This window comes from Moschus berezovskii, chromosome 7, assembly GCF_049115385.1.
Source record: "Moschus berezovskii isolate FMDL1 chromosome 7, NW_MosBer_1.0, whole genome shotgun sequence".
In the NCBI taxonomy this organism is placed as follows: Eukaryota; Metazoa; Chordata; class Mammalia; order Artiodactyla; family Moschidae; genus Moschus; species Moschus berezovskii.
In genome coordinates this window covers 13,983,742-14,005,684 of record NC_142466.1, presented here as the reverse complement: position 1 = coordinate 14,005,684, position 21,943 = coordinate 13,983,742, and the positions used below count along the sequence as shown (strand labels likewise).

Below are 21,943 nucleotides of genomic sequence, written 5' to 3'. Positions count from 1 at the left end.
TGTCGTAAAGAGGTGCCCCACCCAAGGCGTAAGATTTCGTCTTGAGATTCACAACTTTTTACATGAGTTTTCTTATTAAAATGTTTCTTCTATTTAATGACAACATGATGATTTAACCTTCCAGTTACAATTTATTTATTTTTGACAAGTGATCATAGTTTATATGGGCCTCCCAGGTGGCACTAGTGGTAAAGAAACCGACTGCCAATGCAGGAAACATAAGAGACGCGAGATCAATCCCTGGGTCAGGAGATCCCCCAGAGGAGGGCATGGCAACCGACTCCAATATTCTTGCCTGGAGAATTCCATGGACAGAGGAGCCCAGCAGGCTATGGTCTACAGGGTCGCAAAGAGTCAGACACGACTGAAATGACTTAGCACACACACGCACATAATAGTTTATACAGTTTCACGGCAACTTTACCATTTGAGCATCAGTATTCCTTTCTGCAGAGGAGCAAACCCAGGGGACAAGACTGGGCAGGGTAGACACAGCAAGTCTAGAAAATGACCGGAGGTCACTTTGGGAACTGAATTAGCACATGATTCACGTCTAAACATCAGGCCTGGCCAGCGGTCAGGAAAGTGGTACTGAGGGTGCCTGGACAGAGTCCACCCAAGTCTATGTCCTGAAAGTGTCAAAAAAAAAAGTAAGGTCCAGATCATACAGCTGAGCCAATAACACGAGCAAAGACTCGGGCTGGACACTTCCACCTGTGAGTCTGATCTTTGCATCCTTAGAAGTGGATAGGGGCCTTGTGGAGATTTGGGGGCCACATGGAATAAACCCAGAGAGAGTGGGAAGGGGGACTGCCACCTGCTGGGCTGAGTGTGGGGGAGGCTGGGGCCTCTGAACCCAGCCTGTGGTACATGCTGGTGACCCAGGTCCGGGGCCTGAGTGGAGAACTCCATGGACACCTGGACTGCCCAGGGTTTGGGTTACACAGACCTCAGGGTCTCCCTGAGCACCTTCCTGAGTGCCTCCTGTTTCCAAGGGTGCAGCCTGGCAGCCCCTGGTGCAGGCCTTCTGCTCACAGTCACTGGGGAAGTGGGGGGCCGCTGAGCCTTAAAAAAAGCCAGGTGTGACAGGGGCCACCCAGGCATCCCCACGCCCCCGGAGGACGTGTGAAGGGAGGGCTGTGCCACGTCAGGAAGGGAAGCTCAGTCAAGGAGGCAACTAGAATGAGGCTCATCTCAGAAGCAGAGTGGCCAGAAGAGAAGCCCGTGTGACTTGGCCTGAGTTCTCAGACCCATGGCCCATTGTGACATCACCGGAGGGGGTGGCTCTGACCAGAAGGCCGTGGCACGTCATTTCCCTCAGCCCTGGCCTCCATCACCTCCAGGCCAACAGCCATGCCCAGGGCCATGCTCCTGTGGTCCCTTCTGCTGCTCATGTCCCAGGCTAGGGATGCACACCTTGGTATGTGGACAGTTGCCTGGGGGCCTGAATGACTCTCCAGTGGGGCTGGGCGTGACCCCGGCCCTGCACCTTCCCTTCCATCCTGCCAGGAGCCCGAGGTCAAAGGGACAGCTCTTATTGTTCTTTAGTCCCTCATTCATGTCTGACTCTTTGTGACCCCCTGGACTGTAGCCCACCAGGCTCCTCTGTCCATGGGATTCTCCAGGCAAGAACAGTGGAGTGGGTTGCCATTTCCTTCTCCAGGGAATCTTCCGGATCCAGGGATCAATCCTGAGTCTCCTGCATTGCAGGCAGATTCTTTACCGCTGAGCCACCTGGGAAGCCCAAGGTTCAGTTCAGTTCAGTCGCTCAGTCGTGTCCGACTCTTTGCCACCCCATGAATCACAGCACGCCAGGCCTCCCTGTCCATCACCAACTCCTGGAGTTCACTCAAACTCACGTCCATTGAGTTGGTGATGCCATCCAGCCATCTCATCCTGTGTCGTCCCCTTCTCCTGCCCCCAATCCCTCCCAGCATCAGAGTTTTTTCCAGTGAGTCAACTCTTCGCATAAGGTGGCCAAAGTATTGGAGTTTCAGCTTTAGCATCAGTCCTTCCAATGAACACCCAGGACTGATCTCCTTCAGAATGGACTTGTTGGATCTCCTTGCAGTCCAAGGGACTCTCAAGAGTCTTCTCCAACACCACAGTTCAAAAGCATCAATTCTTCAGCGATCAGCTTTCTTCACAGTCCAACTCTCACATCCATACATGACCACGGGAAAAACCATAGCCTTGACTAGACGGACCTTGGTTGGTAAAGTAATGTCTCTGCTTTTTAATATGCTGTCTAGGTTAGTCATAACTTTCCTTCCAAGGAGTAAGCGCCTTTTAATTTCATGGCTGCAATCAGCATCTGCAGTGATTTTGGAGCCCCAAAAAATAAAGTCTGCCACTGTTTCCACTGTTTCCCCATCTATTTGCCATGAAGTGATGGGACCAGATGCTATGATCTTAGTTTTCTGAATGTTGAGCTTCAAGCCAACCTTTTCACTCTCCTCTTTGACTTTCATCAAGAGGCGTTTTAGTTCCTCTTCACCTTCTGCCATAAGGGTGGTGTCATCTGCCCAAGGAGCAGCTCACAAATAAGTTAATGGCCACTAAGAGGCCAGCTCACAGAGCAGTGGCTTCTGATATCCCACATGCCCCTCCTGGAAACCACTTCCCTTGCTCCTTGTCTTGTGCCAGCCCCAAGTTGCAGCTTGAGAACTGTTAGTTGTGGTATGTGGGAGCTAGTTACCCGACCAGGGACTGAACCCCAATCCCCCTGCATTGGGAATGCCTGGGAAGTCCCACAAATGCTTTATCTTATAGTTCTGTAGGACTTCCACATGGGCCTCACTGGTCTAAGATCAGCAGGACTGTGCTTCTACTGGAAGCTTTAGAGAGAGTGTGTTAACTGGGGTTTTCTGACTTCTAGAGGTCATCAGTATCCCTTGGCTTGAGGCCCCTTCCTTCATCTTCAATGCCAGCAATATTGCACCTCTCCATGCCTTTCTCCTATAGTCACATCTCTCTCCTTCTGCTGTCATCCATCACCCTTAAGGGCCAGTGTGACTACAGTGGGCCTACTCGGATTATCCAAGACAATCTCCCCATTTTAACATCAGATGATTAGCAACTTTCATTCCACCTTCAAAGTCCCCTTTGCCTCATAAGGCAACATATTCACAAGTTCCAAATCATGGTCCATTAGGACATGGACATCTTTTGAGAGGGAGGCATTATTCTGCCAAGCACTACAGGTTGGTCTGGGCAGGTGTTCCCTCTGATTTCTCCTGGATGAAAGCAGAAACTAGCAAGGTAAAGTGACTTGCTTATCTGGAAGGGAGACAGAGCCGACACTTTTGACCATGTCCCAGGCTCTGGGAGACAAATGTGAAGCCTCTGTTGGCTTACTCGTGTTTCTAAGGTGCTTCACTGGGCCAGCCTCAGTTTCCCCATCTCTAGAATGGGTATAATGATAGTTACTTATGGATCTCCTATAGGTATTGACTAAGTGTTACATCTTTTGCCTTCCTTTCTCTCATTCTACCAGAATGTGGTGAAAGACCCCTGTTTGCAAGAGGAGCTCAGTATTCCAGAATCACAGGAGGGACAGAGGCTGGAGTGGGTGAGTTTCCATGGCAGGTGAGTGTCCAGGCAAGAAATGAGCATCTCTGCGGTGGTGCCATCCTCAGCGAGTGGTGGATCATCACAGCGGCTCACTGCTTTTACCCCCAGCAGTTACCGTGAGTACCAGCTTCATCCCATTTCTCCTGACAGTGTGTGCACCCGGGGCACCCCACACACAGCCAAGCCCAATTGCCCAGGGGAGTTCTGGAGTTGCTGCATCCTGAAGCAGACATGAATGACCACCACCCACTGCCTTCCACCCTGGGGACTGGTCTGTCTACCTCTCCTGGGACATTCAAGTCCTTTTAGGTGGAAGTTCTCCAAATTCTGGAGGTCTTGGTTCCTGGGCCATCTGACACCTGACTTCCCTGCCCTGTGTAGAGTTTTCTCTGCATTCCAGGAGACTGGTGGAAAATAGAGCATTTAGTGATTACAAATCATGTTCTAAGAAACCATGTGCATTAACTGATTTAATCATATACACCAACCCTGAGAAAGGCAGAATGAATTGCTCCCTTGCTCCCTTTTAACTCATTCCATCTTACAACAACCCTAGGGCAGCTCAAATGAACATCTTCATCTTACAGAGAAGATAACCGAAGCCCAGTAAGGTTGGGTGATTCACCCAAGGTACACATCTAGCAGACAAGAAATAACATTTAAATCCACTTCCAGCACTTGTACTTTTCTGTTCCACCATCTCATGAAAGATTGAAGATACATAGAAAGATGAACTTTAACTTTGATAAACCACAGGGAAAGTTTCACCCTGGGGTAAGCAAAGAAACTGGTTGCGTCTGCTCTCATGGGATACTTAGGGCCTGGAAAGTTCCTGGCCATTCTGCCTGGAAGGAAATTCCTGAAGACTCTTTCTGCTTCATCAGTGGCAGTGCATCTTGCATGCTAAGCTGCTTCAGTCATATCTGACTCTTCGTGGCCCTAAGGACAGTAGCTGCCAGGCTCCTCTGTCCCTGGGATTCTCCAGGCAAGAATACTGAAGTGGGTTGCCATGCCCTCCTCCAGGAGGTCATCTCAACCCAGCTATCAAACCTGAGTCTCTTATGTCTCTTGCATTGGCAGGTGAGTTCTTTACCTCTAGTGCCACCTGGGAAGCCCCACCAATGGCAGGTCTAGATTAAATTCCATTCTTGATTCTTGCATGGGCCTTCTATATATGTGCACAAGAGTTTATTTCTATGAGAGAAGTTGTAGAATCATAGGGCTGTACATCTTCAAGTTTATTCAGTCAGTTCAGTTCAGTCGCTCAGTCGTGTCCGACTCTCCGCGACCCCATGAATCACAGCACGCCAGGCCTCCCTGTCCATCACCAACTCCTGGAGTTCACTCAAACTCATGTCTATCGAGTCGGTGATGCCCTCCAGCCATCTCATTCTCTATCGTCCCCTTCTCCTGCTCCCAATCCCTCCCAGCATCAGAGTCTTTTCCAGTGAGTCAACTCTTCGCATGAGGTGGCCAAAGTATTGGAGTTTCAGCTTTATTAGAAGACACCAAATGATTTTTCAAAGTGGTTGCACCAATTTAAATTTCCCCCAGTGGTATACAAGTGTTAAAATCATCACCAATACTTGCTACTTTTTCAGAACTTTTCATTTTGGCTTTTTGATAGGCATGAAAGACTATTATCTTTATGGTCATAATCAGTATTTTTCTCACTACTACTACATTGATATTTTCAAGCTTATTGGTATATTTTCTCTCCTATAATGACTGCTAGAGTTTGACAGTTTTTTATTTGTAGAATCTCTTTATATATTCTGAATACTTAACTTTGGTCAGTTGCATATGTTGCAAACAAACAGAATCTGAGTCTCTAAGTTGCTGGCAAACAGGTTGATGCGCTAACCCCTTACCTATCTGAGGGCTAGTTTGTGTGCCAGTGTCTGATCTGCGCTAAGTGGTCTTTCGTGGGCTCTTGGGCAGGTGGTTGAGGGGCACAGCTAAGCCCTGCATTTGCCCAGTGAGGTGGGACTGTCTCCTTCGGGTCTCTAGGACAATGCTGGAGCCCCAAGGCGGCTGTGGTCCCACACTGGCTGCTTCACGCTCCTTCTCTACCTTTTGCAAATGCTCACAACCTCTGAGCAACAGCCTCAGTAGGACGAGGCCAGTGGGACCATGTGGGGTTTAGGGTTCAGCCGCAGCAGACTCTGGGCCCCCTGTGACTTTCCTCCCTCTCGGTTCTCCCCCTCCATCAGGCCCACAGAACTGAGAGTCGTGCTGGGAACCAACAGCCTAACCAGCCCATCCCTGGAGATAAAGGGAGTCACAACTGTCATTCTTCACAAGGACTTTCAAAGAGTCAACATGGACAATGACATCGCTCTGCTGATGCTGGACAATCCCATCACGTTCAACGAGCTGAAAGAACCCATCTGCCTGCCCATGGAGCCCGGGCTCTCCAAGTGGCACAATTGCTGGGTGGCAGGATGGGGGCAGGTCAAATCTGGTACGTCACAGCTCAGCATCTCCTGGGTGCAGCTGGGGTAAGAGCCACATCACTGGCATCTGAGGACGGGCCAGTAAACCTAGAGGAGAAGGCGCAGAGAGCTGAGGAAGGGGCGGGAGGGGCTTGCCTCAGCTAATCCCTGAGCACGAGAAACCCAGGGAGGCCTGACCTCAGCCTCTTCCAAGCTACCAAGGAAACACCCCCCCAACCCCCGCCAAGGCCCAGAGCTGAGATGCCAGATGTGGGCCATCCCTGGGTGTGGTCCTCCTTTGCCAGCCAGCGCACAACCATCTTGTTGGCTTGATCGAATGCAGAGCCTCCTGCTTGCCAGGGGCTCCCTGCTCTGTTGTCTCTCATCTCCCTGATTCACCCATGCATGCTTTCCACCTGATTCCCACAGGCATTCAAGACACCTGCCCTGGCCTAGACTTTAGATGGTCCTGGAGTGTTGCCCATCCATTCTTAGAAATGAATCTGTTCTTGTTACTTGTCAATACATTGTTGCTTGGCCCAAATAGGAGGAGCTGGACCAGGGTATAAAGGGCTTATGAAAGCCCCCACTGAACTGTCCCCACAGAAAACTCAATAACATAGGTGTGGGAGGGGTGGGAACAGCACAGCACTAACTCAGGCCTGAACAAGACTACAGGTCCTTAGGGGATGTTTTGCAACAAGCTGGGGTCCGAAACACGGTAGGTATTTCAGGAGTTTAGTGACTGGAGGGTACTGATTCAGGGCTTCAGACATGACTCAAAATTTAGAAGTGAGGAAGAGGCAGGTGGGTTCCTGCAAAATTAAAAATATGCAATAAGACTTTTGAAATCTCCGTGTGGTCAGAGTTAATGAGATGGAGATAAATCCAGACAAATTTCCTGCAAGCTGGAAGTCCAGGAAGTGCCTTGGCAAACCCCCTGTCAAGCCTGTCAACCGCTGACAGAAAACAACAAAATTCTGTAAAGCAATTATCCTTCCATTGAAAAATCATTAAATTAGAAAACGAAAAAGACTGTCAACCAACCTGCCCTACCTTTGTCTGGGGGACCTGAGAGTTTCTCACTGAGAGTGCAGCCCAGTTTCAGTGGCACGGTGTCAGAAGTGCCATACTCAACATAATAGAGAGGCGTGATAGGCAAACGTGGCTTGGAGAGGCAGGACTGTGTGAGAGCTGATCAACAGCCAGTTCTAAGAAGTCAAGTCGGTGGGGATGCTGGAGCCAAGATGGAAGTCTTCCTGGAGGCAGGAATAGCATTTTGAATGGGAGGAATAATTTAAATAGGTGGGGACTTGTTTCCACCCTGGGTCGGTGGAATGAGTAAATTGCAAGGGATTACTGGAAGGATGTGGAGAATGAGGTTCTGTGAAAAAATGGTGGCTGGGTGGCTGGTGGGATGCTGGGCAGGATGGCCTGGGGCCCATTTGGTTGCATTAGCAGCACTGGGGCTGGAGTCCAGTGACTCTTCTAATGGGCTTTCTCCATGGTTCAGGTCTCAACGAGCCTATGGAAACTGAGCTGCTGAAAGCACCCATGACCATAATGAATTGGGATAAGTGTTTTAAGGAATTTTCAAAACTTACCAAAAACATGCTGTGTGCTGGATACGAGAATGAAAGCTACGATTCTTGCCAGGTAATGTGGGGGCACCTGGGAAGGTACAGTGCATCCCCTGGGGTGGCCAGCACAAAGGCACCCTCTGTCCATGGGAAGCAGACAGTAAGAGTTTGGGAAAAGTGTGGGAAGTGGGCTTAGTTGTGAGAACGGGGACCTGGATTTGGGAATACTTGGTGTCAGGTCCTGTGAGTCACTAAGCAGCAACCCTGAATAAATATTTCTGGCCTTCTCCAGGTAGGGCCCCAAGGCTTTTTCCATCTGTGAGACTTGTTAAAAAAAAAAAAAAAAAGGCAAGGAAGACTTGAGGTCCATACAAGAAATTCTTTTCCTTCCTTCATTTTAGCCACCTCTGTGCAGTGCACTGAGCCCCGAGATCCACACTTTTTTCTTTCCTTTTCTTCGGTCTGTGTCAGATCTTAGTTGTGACACTTGGGCTTCCCTCCAGTTGTGGCATGCAAGCTCAGTAGTCGAGACTCCAGACCTTAGTTACCCAACCAGGGAGGGAACCCACATCCTCTGCACTGGAAGGTGGATTCTCAACCACCAGGGAAGTCCTGGGTTCTAAACCACTGGTGAGACACGGTTTCTTTTTTTTTAGAACATTTATTTATTTGGTGGCATTGGATCTTAGTTTTAACATACAGGATCTTCTTTGTAATAGATGGGCTCTGGAGCATGTAGGTTGCCCCATAACATGTGGGATCTGAGTTCCCAAACCAGGGACTGAACCCACGTCTGCTGCATTGGAAGGCAGGTTCTTAACCCCTAGACCACCAGGGAAGTCCCTTTTTTTTTTTTTACGGTTGCTTGACTAAAGGAGCCCACTATGTCCTGGGCAGGCAGTTGGGTAAACTGCCATAACGTATTAGATGAGTATGTATCTTCCACTGAACAAAAGTCTGGTAGTTTAGTTTCTCTTTAATAAAATGGACACAAAATTTAAAAACATTTTTGGCTGATACTAGAAAAGAAATAGAGGAAAAACCCTCGTAAACTAACGCTGTAAGGGTGGGAGAGATTCATCTTGGGAGTGCTCACTTGAGGAGCCCACTTAGCCCTACTCATCAGTTGGGCAGCAGAGCTGGTCATTGGTGTGAAACTGTAAGTGTGGATGTTAGATGCTCTATGAGTGACAAAAAGGCTGTCTCGTGCAAAGGCTGTGAGGCAGGAAAGAGAGAACTCCAGCCACAATGGCATCTGTTTTAGAAGGTGCCCCCCCATGGTGAACATTGTGAAGACCACGGAGAGAGACGGAACCAGTGTCACACAAGCCTTGTGTTTTTCCTGGACAATTTAAAACATTTCAAAACAAAACAAGATAATTGGAACTTCTAGTTCTGGACAAGATGAAGTAGACACATTTCACTTGATCCCTCTCTCTAAATACAGCTGAAAGCCCTGGACATTATATTGTGAGACAAAAGTAAACACTCTGTAAGGGAAAGAGAAGATGAAATTGGAACCAAATATTCTACTACTTAAGGCGCGACAGAGCGGTGAGTTCCCTGCATTTTCCTTTCGCCTCTTACCTCCCAGCCTGGATAATAGTACATAGTTCAGTTCAGTCACTCAGTCGTGTCCGACTCTCCGCGACCCCATGAATCACAGCACGCCAGGCCTCCCTGTCCATCACCAACTCCCGGAGTTCACTCAAACTGATGTCCATTGAGTCAGTGATGCCATCCAGCCATCTCATCCTCTGTCGTCCCCTTCTCCTCCCGCCCCCAATCCCTCCCAGCATCAGACTCTTTTCCAGTGAGTCAACTCGTCGCATGAGGTGGCCAAGGTATTGCAGTTTCAGCTTCAGCATCAGTCCTTCCAATGAACACCCAGGAATGATCTCCTTTAGGATGGACTGGCTGGATCTCCTTGCAGTCCAAGGGACTCTCAAGAGTCTTCTCCAGCACCACAGTTCAAAAGCATCGATTCTTCGGCGATCAGCTTTCTTCACAGTCCAACTCTCACATCCATACATGACCACGGGAAAAACCATTGCCCTGACTAGACGGACCTTGGTTGGCAAAGTAATGTCTCTGCTTTTTAATATGCTGTCTAGGTTAGTCATAACTTTCCTTCCAAGGAGCAAGCGTCTTTTAATTTCATGGCTGCAGTCAGCGTCTGCAGTGATTTTGGAGCCCCCAAAAAATAAAGTCTGACACTGTTTCCACTGTTTTTCCATCTATTTCCCATGAAGTGATGGGACCAGATGCCATGATCTTTGTTTTCTGAATGTTGAGCTTCAAGCCAACCTTTTCACTCTCCTCTTTCACTTTCATCAAGAGGCTTTTGAGTTCCTCTTCACTTTCTGCCATAAGGGTAGTGTCATCTGCATATCTGAGGTTATTGATATTTCTCCCGGCAATCTTGATTCCAGCTTGTGCTTCTTCCAGCCCAGCGTTCCTCATGATGTACTCTGCATAGAAGTTAAATAAGCAAGGTGACAATATACAACCTTGACGTACATCTTTTCCTATTTGGAACCAGTCTGTTGTTCCATGTACAGTTCTAACTGTTGCTTCCTGACCTGCATACAGGTTTATCAAGAGGCAGGTCAGGTGGTCTGGGATTCCCATCTCTTTCAGAATGTTCCACAGTTTATTGTGATCGACACAGTCAAAGGCTTTGGCATAGTCAATGAAGCAGAAATAGATGTTTTTCTGAAACTCTCTTGCTTTCTCCATGATCCAGCGGATGTTGGCAATTTGATCTCTGGTGCCTCTGCCTTTTCTAAAACCTGCTTGAACATCTGGGAGTTCACGGTTTACATACTGCTGAAGCCTGGCTTGGAGAATTTTGAGCATGACTTTACTAGCGTGTGAGATGAGTGCAATTGTGCGGTAGTTTGAGCATTCTTTGGCATTGCCTTTCTTTGGGATTGGAATGAAGACTAACCTTTTCCAGTCCTGTGGCCACTGCTGAGTTTTCCAAATCTGCTGGCATATTGAGTGCAGCACTTTCACAGCATCATCTTTCAAGACTTGAAATAGCTCAACTGGAATTCCATCACCTCCACTAGCTTTGTTAGTAGTGATGCTTTCTAAGGCCCACTTGACTTCACATTCCAAGATGTCTGGCTCTAGGTCAGTGATCACGTTATCGTGACTATCTTGGTCGTGAAGATCTTTTTTGTACAGTTCTTCTGTGTATTCCTGCCACCTCTTCTTAATATCTTCTGCTTCTGTTAGGTCCATACCATTTCTGTCCATTATAGGCGACTGGAATGCAAAAGTAGGAAGTCAAGAAACACCTGGAGTAACTGGCAAATTTGGCCTTGGAGCATGGAATGAAGCAGGGCAAAGGCTAATAGAGTTTTGTCAAGAGAATGCACTGGTCATAGCAAACACCCTCTTCCAACAACACAAGAGAAGACTCTACACATGGACATCACCAGATGGTCAACACTGAAATCAGATTGATTATATTCTTTGCAACCAAAGATGGAGAAGCTGTATACAGTTAGCGAAAACAAGACCAGGAGCTGACTGTGGCTCAGATCATGAACTCCTTATTGCGAAATTCAGACTTAAATTGAAGAAAGTAGGGAAAACCACTAGACCATTCAGATATGACCTCTATCAAATCCCTTATGATTATACAGTGGAAGTGAGAAATAGATTTAAGGGACTAGATCTGATCGATAGAGTGCCTGATGAACTCTGGACGGAGGTTCGTGACATTGTACAGGAGACAGGGACCAAGACCATCCCCATGGAAAAGAAATGCAAAAGAGCGAAATGGCTGTCTGGGGAGGCCTTACAAATAGCTGTGAAAAGAAGAGAGGCGAAAAGCAAAGGAGGAAAGGAAAGATATAAGCATCTGAATGCAGAGTTCCAAAGAATAGCAAGGAGAGATAAGAAAGACTTCCTCAGTGATCAATGCAAAGAAATAGAGGAAAACAACAGAATAGGAAAAACATAGTACATAAGGGCACTGTATTTCCTGGGACCAGCTGGGGAAAAAGTGCCAATGGTCATAGATACAAACTACCAAAACCAAACAAGAAAGACTTCCTCTCTTTGGAGGAAAAGAAAGGACAATCTAGCAAGGCAGAAACTATTTAACAGTAATCCTTCTATTCCAGGAACATACCAGGAAAACCCCGGTAGCACTCCTACCCCAGCAAGCAAGGTCTAGCGGACAACCTCCCCCTCCCCACTGCCGCCCACCTCGCTGGTGTCAGAGGAGGCTGAGTGGAAAGGCAGGGCTTTACTGTCCAGTCATAACGAACCGTCCTCTGTCCCCCTCAGTGTCAGTGGAAGCCACAGGACGATCTTGGGCTCCCAGCCAATAGTAGTCACACTCCTATTCCTTCCCTTGGTGTCATTGCTGGCCCGAGTGGGGGGTCTTGACTTCTACCCCAATCTAATGAAAAGGAGTTGGCATCCCCCTTCCCCCACTCCAGTTTTGTAAGAAGCCTGTTAAAACAGGTGATTCATATGAGAACCAGGATCCGTAACCTAATACTCAAGATGTTATCTGTAATAGAATAGAGTTTCATTAATATACATGGATTCCATTTATTGATGAACATAAGATAAGGAAAAGGAAAAGTAAAAATCTGAGTAAAATACCTTTTGGGGAGACCTCCCAGGTAGTCCAGTGCTAAGACTCTGCTCCCAATGCAGGGAGCCTGGGTTCAGTCCCTAGTCAGGGAACTAGATTCCACATGCCACGACAGCTAAGAATTTGTATGCCCAACAAAAAGATCCCTCATGGGGCAATTAAGATCTAGATAAGTAAATGTCTAAAAATTAAAAACAAAGCCAAGCAGCTTGCTTTAGAAAGGTCTTTTTTTTGAAAAATTGAGAACTATGAATTCCTGGAGTAAATTCAGTTAAAACATGAAATGAATCACGCACCTAAATGTAAAACTATACAATTTTTTTAGGAAAAAATAAATCTTTGGGACATAGAGTAACACCAAAAACATAACTCATAAGAAAAAAAATTGATCAACTGGACCTCATCAAAATTTAAAAAGACCATATTTAGAGGATGAGGAAGGGACTTCCCTGGTGGTCCAGTGGCTAAGACTCCGGTGCTCCCAATGCCAGGGGCCTGGGTTCAATCTCTGGTTGGGGAATTAGATCCCACATGCTTCAACTAAGACCCAGGGAAGTCAAATAAAAATAATTTTTTAAAAAAGGGAATGAGGGAGGGGATATATATACACCTACAGCTGATTCACTTCACTGTCCAGCAGAGACTAACACAACACTGTGAAGCAATTGTGCTCAAATTATATATATATGTATAATAAATGAAAACAAAGAGGATGAAATTACAAGCTACTGACTGGGAGGTCATATCCAACAAAGGAACTATGCTTAGAATATAGAAAGCACTCTCAAACTCAAAAGCAGAAAGACAGACTATCCAGTGCAAAAATGGAGCACAATGGAGTACTACTCAGCAATTAAAAATAATACATTTGAATTAGTTCTAATGAGGTGGACGAAACTGGAGCCTATTATACAGAGTGAAGTAATCCAGAAAGAAAAACACCAATACTAACACCAATATTAACACACGTATATGGAATATAGCAAGAGGATAATGATAACCCTGTATACAAGACAACAGCAGAGACTTGGATGTGTGGAGCAGTCTTTTGGACTCTGTGGGAGAGGGCAAGGGTGGGATAATTTGGGAGAATGGATTGAAACATGTATATTATCATATGTGAAACGAATTTGATGTGGTTGGGGGTTCCCCACCTCAACACTCTGTGGATTTAAGAGGCTGTTCCTTCCAGAAGTGTATAAATTAGCCTGGGATAGAAACTGCACGCTGAATTTACCAATTAAGAAATGAGAAACCAGAACTATAAAGGTGGCATAGAAATACAAGAAACTATTCTTAAGTAATCTTTTAAAACTTTGAACAGAATTACAGATTTTACCATTTGTTATAAATTGGTATATATAATTTAACCAGAACCATAAGAAAATTAGTATTGTGTGAATTCTGAAGCACTTTCAACATGTTGTAGGAATAATGTGGACTTTCTTGAGTTTTACACATTCATAAGTGAATGGTCTGTATCTGTTTTCATCATTAGGAAAGTCTTCATCTCTAGCTAACAATCCTCATCTTGTAATTTACTTTGTCTGATATTAAAATAGCCACAACAGCAGCTTTCTTATGGTGACCAAAAAAGGAATGCACATTAAAACTACTGTACACCTCAGAATGGTTAAAATTAAAAAAATAAAATAGTAAACCAGATGCTGACAAGAACGCAAAGAAACTGGATCATGAATACATGGCTAGGGGCGGGAGTGGGGGTTGGGGCGGGGTTTAAAATAATTTAATCACTCTGAAAACCAACTTTGTAGTTTTTAAAAAACTGAACGTGTTCTTGCCTTATAACCCAGCAAATGCCATTCCTGGGCATTTATTCCAGAGAAATGAAGGCTTGTGTTCATACAAAAAACCATGCAGGAGTGCTTATTGCAGATCTACTCATCATAGACTGAAATAGGAAGCAAACATCCTACAAGATGTGAATAACAGAATACACTGTGGTACATCCATACCATGCAATACCACTCAGCTGTGACAAGAAGCAATCTATCCAACTATTGATATAGTAATGACATGGATGTGCCCAGAGATTCGTGCTGTGTGCAACAAGCTGACCCCAAATTCCCACACTGTGTGATTCCATTTACGTAACACGCCTGGAAGGACAAAATTAAAGAAAGGGAGAATAGGTTAGTGGTTGCCAGGATTTAAGGAGAGTTTACGGCTGGAAGGAAGTGGAAGTGGAGATGGCCTTAAAAGGGCAGCATGGGGGATCCTTTGGTTGATGGACGAGTTCTATTCATCAACTATATCAGTGTTAGTACCCCGACAGTGGGTTGCTTGGGGGATCGTTTGGTTGATGGACGATTCTATTCATCAACTGTATCAGTGTTAATATCCCGACAGTGCTATGTGCTGGACATACTTCTGCAAGACGGTCTCACTGGGGGAAGCTTGCAAAGGGTATGTCGGATCCCTCTGCATTATTTCTTTCAACTGCACGTGAATCTACAGTTATACATAAGATAACAAAGAGAAGACAGCTCTTCCCAATTTGCTGTGCTGTGCTATGCTCAGTCATGTCCAACTCTTTTTGACCCCATGGACTATAGTCCACCAGGCTCCTCTGTCCATGGGATTTTCCCAGCAGGAATACTGGAATAGATTGCCATTTCCTTCTCCAGGGGATCTTCTTGACTCCGGGATCATACCTGCATCTCTTGCATCTCAGCAACAAGGATTAAAAGAAAATCTTTGATCCTAGCCATGCCACAGACCTAGGGAGCACCCAGTTCCTGTTGCAGTAGGAGACGAAGGATTCCAATAGCAACAGAAAAGGGGGAAAACAACATGTAGTAGAACTGGGAGAAAGTCACAGGCTTGACACAGCGTCGTGTGTTCAGGGAACTTTCAGTATTTCAGAAGCCAGAGGCGGAGCAAGGTCAGAAGCAGAGCAGGGTCACCAGGGGAGGGTGGCCATGTGGGGAGGCCAGGGGTTGACCCGGCTTTTGCCCCTGCTGTTCACCGAGAATATAAGACTCAAGCCCCATCCGTATGCACGCCTGTCTTTGCACTCTCTTTGATTTATCACCATCCAATGGCCAAAGCCAACCGTGGCAACACAAGTGTCAAGATGATATTCTCTGTGGCTGCCATCTGGAGTTCAGCATGTTTTGCTTAAATCCATCCCTTATCAAAATGTACTTTAATGAAAGCTTCTAAAATTAACCTTCTATAACTTGAGTGATATAAATAAATGTGCTGTTATCATTTTAAGCCTTTTTTTAAAAAATCATGATGCGAAAAGTTTTGCTCTCTGTTTAGAAAGCTTTCTATTGCTGATAATCAGCTGACAGTGATCTGGGCAAGGAAAGTTTTCTGAAATTATATAATATTATCATCACTTAAAACCAGATAAACCAGACAAGAAAATCCCCTAGGGCTTAAAAATAATTGCCCTTAAAAATAAAATCACACTTTTAAACTTAGCAAAGTTGAAAAAAAACAATGTAATCACATAATGAAGGGAAATTATAATTGGATTATGAAAACATTGAAATATGTCCAAAGTAACAGCAAGATTATGCTATCCTTAAAATACAAATTAAAATTGAATCAATTGAATTTTGTGGTTTACTTTTTCTAGCACGTTTCCTCTTTGTAATCCCCTATTAATTACACTATTTAAAAATATTCAACTTAAAAAAATCAGTGGCACAATCCCGCAAAATATAAAATCAGATAGGTCCCCAGCTAGCTACACAGTAGTTCTTGTGAAGGACCAAGAGCCGCCTGAGAGACAGCCATCACCATGCTGCAGTCTTCTGGGCTGTCTCCTCAGTCCCGGCGGAAACGTTGTCGTCTTCATGGTTGACCAGTGTCTCAAACAGTGCCTGGCGTGGAAAATACTCAACAAAAATGTCTGCCAAAGAGAGGAACCTTCCTAGGAAGCTGAAAAGTGCCTGTAATATAACAGTAATCTTAGCAGAGGGGACCTCCAAGAGAGAGACCGCAGTGGACAGTGGTTTGGAGCTGGCAGCCAACTGGGCTGTCAGGCAATGTGGTCACGGGGCTGCCAAGCTTGAGGTGGAGGTCAACCTGAGCTATCGGGTTGGCCAAAGAATTTGTTCGGGTTTTCCTGTCAGCTATTGTGAACGAACATTTTGACCAACCCAATACTCTCTTTAAAGATCTTTTTAAAAACTTTTTGAGCAGTTTGAGGGTCACAGCAAAATTGAGAGGACGGTGTAGAGGTTTTCCACAACGCCCCTGGCCCTCCCCACACGCGCCATCTCCCTGTCATCAGCGTCCCCGTCAGAGCAGTACCTGTGTGATGAACCTACACCAACACATCACAACCACCCAAAGCCACGGCTGATATTAGCATTTGTTCTTGGTATTGCCCAGTCTGTGATTAAACATACAATGACATGCACCATAATGGCACCACACAGTATTTTCACCATCCTGGGCTACTTGCCAGGGTGTTATGAGCCCATCGTCACCCCTGATACTTGCATAAAAGTCTTCTTTCACTCCAAAGAGCCTTAGAATTTTAGAGCCAGAAAGACATGTAAAAGAAATGTCTAATTGCATCTGCTTCACAGATGAGAAAATGAGGTTATTTTAATCATCAATCATCCTCTTCACTATCTGAATGGGTCCGAAGCAGTGTAATAACTTCACAGCTCTTTCACACGTATTCAGTAATTTCATTCTCTCCAACTACCCTGTAAAATGGGTGTGGGAAAGTCTCACTCTCTCTGAGAAAATAGAAATTTCAGATTTAAGTGATTTGCCTGACATAGTGGGGCCAGGCTGGAAGCCAGGTCACGTGCTTCTCACCCAAAACAGACAGGCGTGATCATGTGATGTAATTAACATGGCTATGAACGTAGGAGGTTCTGTGGTCAGTATGTTTCTAACTAGACCAATCTCTGGCTACGAGCCTTAGTCTCGAAACAAAGTTCTTATTACGTGGACTGTCATTAGTCCTGGGTCCTTGCTGCCTGAGGCCAGATCCTCTTCTGAGATAATCCTTCCTCCTTTCCTAGAGAAAAAGATTAAAGGCTCTATGCATGAAAGAACATGAATTTACAGATGTCCCTCTGGAGTTCCAGCAGTCTAAGAAAGGACTCTCTGCTTCCTAAATATACAAGTAGTATTTGTAATTGTGTGAATGGGAAGTCACTTCAGTCGTGTCCAACTCTGTGCAACCCTGTGGACTCTAGCCCTCCAGGCTTCTCTGTCCATGGGATTCTCCAGGCAAAAATACTGGAGTGGGTTGCCATGCCCTCCTCCAGGGGATCTTTCCAACCCTGGGAATGAACCCAAGTCTCTTATGTATCCTGCATTGGCAGGCAGGTTCTTTACCACTAAGGCCACCTGGGAACCCTAGTGGTAAAGGGCCCATATTTATAATACATAAGGCTAAAATAATAAATTACTCCTTGGAAGGAAAGTTATGACCAACCTAGATAGTATATTAAAAAGCAGAGACATTACTTTGCTAACCAAGGTCCATCTAGTCAAGGCTATGGTTTTTCCCGTGGTCATGTATGGATGTGAGAATTGGACTGTGAAGAAAGTTGATGGCCGAAGAATTGATGCTTTTGAACTGTGGTGTTGGAGAAGACTCTTGAGAGTCCCTTGGACTGCAAGGAGATCCAACCAGTCCATTCTAAAGGAGATCAGTCCTGAGTGTTCATTGGAAGGACTGATGCTAAAGCTGAAACTCCAATACTCTGGCCACCTCATGCGACGAGTTGACTCACTGGAAAAGAGTCTGATGCTGGGAGGGATTGGGGGCGGGAGGAGAAAGGGACGACAGAGAATGAGATGGCTGGATGGCATCACCGACTCGATGGACATGAGTTTGAGTGAACTCTAGGAGTTGGTGATGGACATGGAGGCCTGGCGTGCTGTGATTCATGGGGTCGCAAAGAGTCAGACACGACTGAGTGACTGAACTGAACTGAATATATTTCTAGGGCATTTACTACATAGAATTTACCCTATGCCGAGTAATTTATAGATTTTTAAAATTTCACTGCCAGCACTCTTGGAAAATACTTGGTACTATCTCCATTATAACAATGCAGAAACAGGCTTAGAAGTTATGTTTCCAAGCTTAGTTCTCTCCAAGCTATGTAAGGAAATAATCAATATGTTAAATAGGTTTTTTAATAATATTCATACCATCATAACATGAAGAAAAATTATTAAAAACAGCACTTATGGAAGGAGCTGTTTGAGTGGAAATCCTACTGATTTGGTTCTCGTCCCATGACCTTGAACTAACACAAAGAAAAGCACGCAATGGAACTTCCCTTGGGGTCCAGCGGTTCCGACTCTGCACTTCCACTGCAGTAGGCGTGGGCCTTGTACGTCATGTCCAGGAAGTGCTGATCCTCTTCCTCCTCGTTAAGAGTTCATGTAAGATCTCATTCATTCCAATCCCGTTTATGATCATGGAATAGGAGGCCACCCCTCCAGTGAGAAAGGAGGATGGTTTGAACGATTGTAGCCACCAACCCACCACCCTCGCCAGAGGGAAAGAACATGTTCTTGGCATCAGGAAGGCTTGATTCCAACTTTGGCCCCAACACCATGTAACCCTGAGTAAGCCCTGCATCCTCCTTAAGCCTCATTTTCCCTGTATTAATATGGACAAAAGGAAGCCATATCCATGTGCGGGACACGGTGCAGACTAGATACATATTTTCTATATAAATAGGCAATTCTCTGAGTCAGAGACCAATGTGATTCCACCCTGGAGGAGCCACACATTCAAAACAGCTTAGCTCACATGCACCCTGCAAACACCCACACCACAGGATTAAAAAGAGACATACTTCACCCGCATGCCTCTGGAAGAACATCAAAGGAGACCCAGTTCCTATCCACAGCCCCAACTGCAACCTGTTTTCCTTCCTTCCCTTCTGTCCAGCGTTTCTGATTTAAGACCTGCACATTGGGTCCCTGCTCTTCCTCAGCCTGGGCGACACATCCCCCGTGTTCCAGCTCCCTGCCTTGGTACTACACATGGAATGGAGTTATTCTCCTGCCAGCCCTGTGCCTCCGCCTCCCTCCCCAGCCCCGTCCCGGTCACCGCCTGACTCTGCAGACCACAGTTTGTGGAGGTCGGCTGCATGGCACCAGCCCCACCCCCGCCAACCGCTGCTGTGAAGCCGGGATGGGGTGGGCACTGACTGGCAGTGACTTGATTTCGCTTGATGGCTCGGAGTCGGAAGGTTCATGAGCCCTCTTCCGTGCCTGAGCTGTGCTGTGCCTCAGATGGACAGCTGAGAATGGGGCTCACTGCTGATCTGTGTTCTCTGTCCACAGGGTGACAGCGGGGGGCCTCTAGCCTGTACCCAAGAATCTGGCAAGAAGTGGTACCACGTGGGTATCATCAGCTGGGGAAGGTCCTGTGGCCTGAAGAACACTCCAGGAATATACACCTTGTTAGAAAACTACCACTCCTGGATTAAGAAGGTGACTGAGTTAGAGGGAAGGCCCTTTAGCGCTGAGCGAATGGTAGGGACTTCCAAACAAAAAGGAAAGGTCTCTCGTGCCTCAGAATTCCCCAAGCCAGGCAGCCCCACACTCTGGCTGCTCCCCTGCCTTCTGCCCTATGTGACGTTCTAAGCTATTTTTCTACTAATAAAACAGATGCTATTCTTTAATCAAGGAGGACGTGTGAATATGAGCCAACAGCAGGGGTCTGGCTACAGATTAGAGACTAAGGGCTTAGAACTGAGGCTGCGGACAGCAGAACCGGAAGTCAGGCGGGCTGGAGAGTTCAGGGACTGGCCTTTGAGTCCCTGTCGTAGCCATGACTCTTTTCATTGCAGATGAGTTACCAAGCCCAACCATCTGAAGCCAGAAAGGGTTGCTTACAGGTGTGCATCACAGAAAAAATACAAGACAAAACAGAAAAACAAGAGTGGTGTGTTGGTTGCCTTCAGGTTTATGGCTGGACCCAGGAGCTCAGCAGATGTTAACTGGGACTGTTTCTCCAAAAGGGCTTCCAAGAAATGGCCATAATGACCACTAGGACCTTCAGTTCGTATCCTACCAGCTTCAGTTCAGTTCAGTCGCTCAGTCGTGTCCGACTCTTTGCGACCCCATGAATCACAGCACGCCAGGCCTCCCTGGCCATCACCAACTCCCGGAGTTCACTCAAACTCATGTCCATCGAGTCGGTGATGCCATCCAGCCATCTCATCCTCTGTCGTCCCCTTCTCCCGCCCCCAACCTTTCCCAGCATCAGAGTTTTTTTCCAGTGAGTCAACTTATCGCATGAGGTGGCCAAAGTATTGGAGTTTCAGCTTTAGCATCAGTCCTTCCAATGAACACCCAGGATTGATCTCCTTTAGAATGGACTGGTTGGATCTCCTTGCAGTCCAAGGGACTCTCAAGAGTCTTCTCCAACACCACAGTTCAAAAGCATCAATTCTTCGGCGATCAGCTTTCTTCACGGGCAGGTCTTAGCAGCTCCCAAAGAGAGAGCCATGTTCCTGATAATTCCAGCAAAACTCCTTGGTCTCCCTCACTTGATACAGAGGTCCATGCCCATTGCCACTCCAATTACTGCGGCACATTCCTAGGCTAGGCCTGAGTCACATGCCCACAGGAGCCAGCAAAGGGCCAGCCACCTAGAACAGTGTGCCCTGAGAGTGAGTACGGGTGGTACCCCCCAACACACAGAAATCAGGGTGCTGGGGACACATCAATGGGACTGGATACTGGAGATGCCCCTTGATACTGGACCTCTGGCTGACCGATCTCTTGGACAGTTGAATCTCAGGCGCTCAGGAGCACCTGAAGGAATGATGTCCAGAGACCATTGCTTTCAGACCACGGGAGGAGCAGGGTTAGAGGGGAACAAGGGAGATCCGGCAAGTGTTTTCTCTCACAATCTCCTTCTGAAGAAGCATCACCCGTGCTGTAGGTCAGGGAAAAGACCAAGACTCCCTTCAAAGCGTTTCTGTTGTATCTTGAATCAGAGCCCAGGGCACCCAGCAGGGACCGAAGCCAGAGGGAAGAGTTACAGGCAGCACCGAGCTGTTCAGTCTTACCTTAAGAGGCCAGAATACTGGAGTGGGTTGCCGATTTCCTCCTCCAGGGGCTCTGCCGGATTCAGGGATCGAACCCTCATCTCAGCAGGTGGATTCTTTCCCAACTGAGCCCCTGGAAAGCGCTTTTCACCCTAACCTTGGCAACAACTTCATTTTGGACCCAAAGGAGGAGAGGGAGAGGGACAGCGGAGCAGCCAGGCTGGCGGAGAAGGAGGCGGCCTGGGCGGGGGCGAGGAGCCGTGTTTCCTGCCAGCCTGCCGTCCACGTCCCCTCCCGGAGGGGAAGTCAGTGTTCCTCCCTCTCGTCCTCTCCCCAAATGTTCTGTATTTAGCAAAGAAAGAGCAAACCCTGACAAATGCATTTTGTTTTCCAACTAAAAACGCCACATCCACTCCCGCCCCCGCACAGATGTCAGCCCCTCTTCCTGGCTGCCCGGGTGTCGGTGTGGCCGGCCCGGGCACTCTGCCACCGCCCCTGGCATCGCCTGCTGTGAGCACAGATGGAGCCCACGAACTGGACGGCTGGCCTCCCCTCGAGGTCGCCTGGTTTCCTGAGAAACAGATTCTCTGCAGTTTCTCGCAGGAGGAGCATTTCCAACTCAAAACTCTTGTGGCGTCCTCTCCACCTCCCACACCCCTCTCTGCCACACACACAACTCACTCGTTTGGAAAGTGCCCACTCAGTGTC

The 21,943-nt window shown here is 46.9% G+C and overlaps 2 protein-coding genes across 2 annotated transcripts in view; one reads left to right on the top strand and one right to left on the bottom strand.

Annotated features, from left to right (window-relative positions):
• The window catches only part of PRSS51 (serine protease 51), a 45,539-nt gene extending 24,067 nt beyond the window's left edge, over window positions 1-21,472 (bottom strand). The window contains exon 1 of the mRNA XM_055427973.2: window positions 21,257-21,472. The gene's annotated coding sequence lies outside the window, so the exon portion shown is untranslated. The remainder of the gene's footprint in view (window positions 1-21,256) is intronic.
• On the top strand, window positions 1,366-20,596 carry PRSS55 (serine protease 55). The gene is made up of 5 exons (XM_088838345.1): window positions 1,366-1,420; window positions 3,497-3,689; window positions 5,787-6,037; window positions 7,522-7,664; window positions 19,521-20,596. Exons 1-5 carry the CDS (start codon window positions 1,366-1,368, stop codon window positions 19,821-19,823), a joined length of 945 nt encoding a protein of 314 aa, XP_088694471.1. The 3' UTR covers window positions 19,824-20,596.
• Window positions 21,473-21,943: the final 471 nt, after the last annotated feature.

Excerpts from the sequence above, each read along its gene's own strand:
- PRSS55 (XM_088838345.1), top strand. The coding sequence starts at position 1,366 with ATGCTCCTGTGGTCCCTTCTGCTGCTCATGTCCCAGGCTAGGGATGCA. Across the intron at positions 1,421-3,496 it reads GGCTAGGGATGCACACCTTG|AATGTGGTGAAAGACCCCTG; the intron begins GTATGTGGACAG and ends TCATTCTACCAG. Across the intron at positions 6,038-7,521 it reads ATGGGGGCAGGTCAAATCTG|GTCTCAACGAGCCTATGGAA; the intron begins GTACGTCACAGC and ends TCCATGGTTCAG.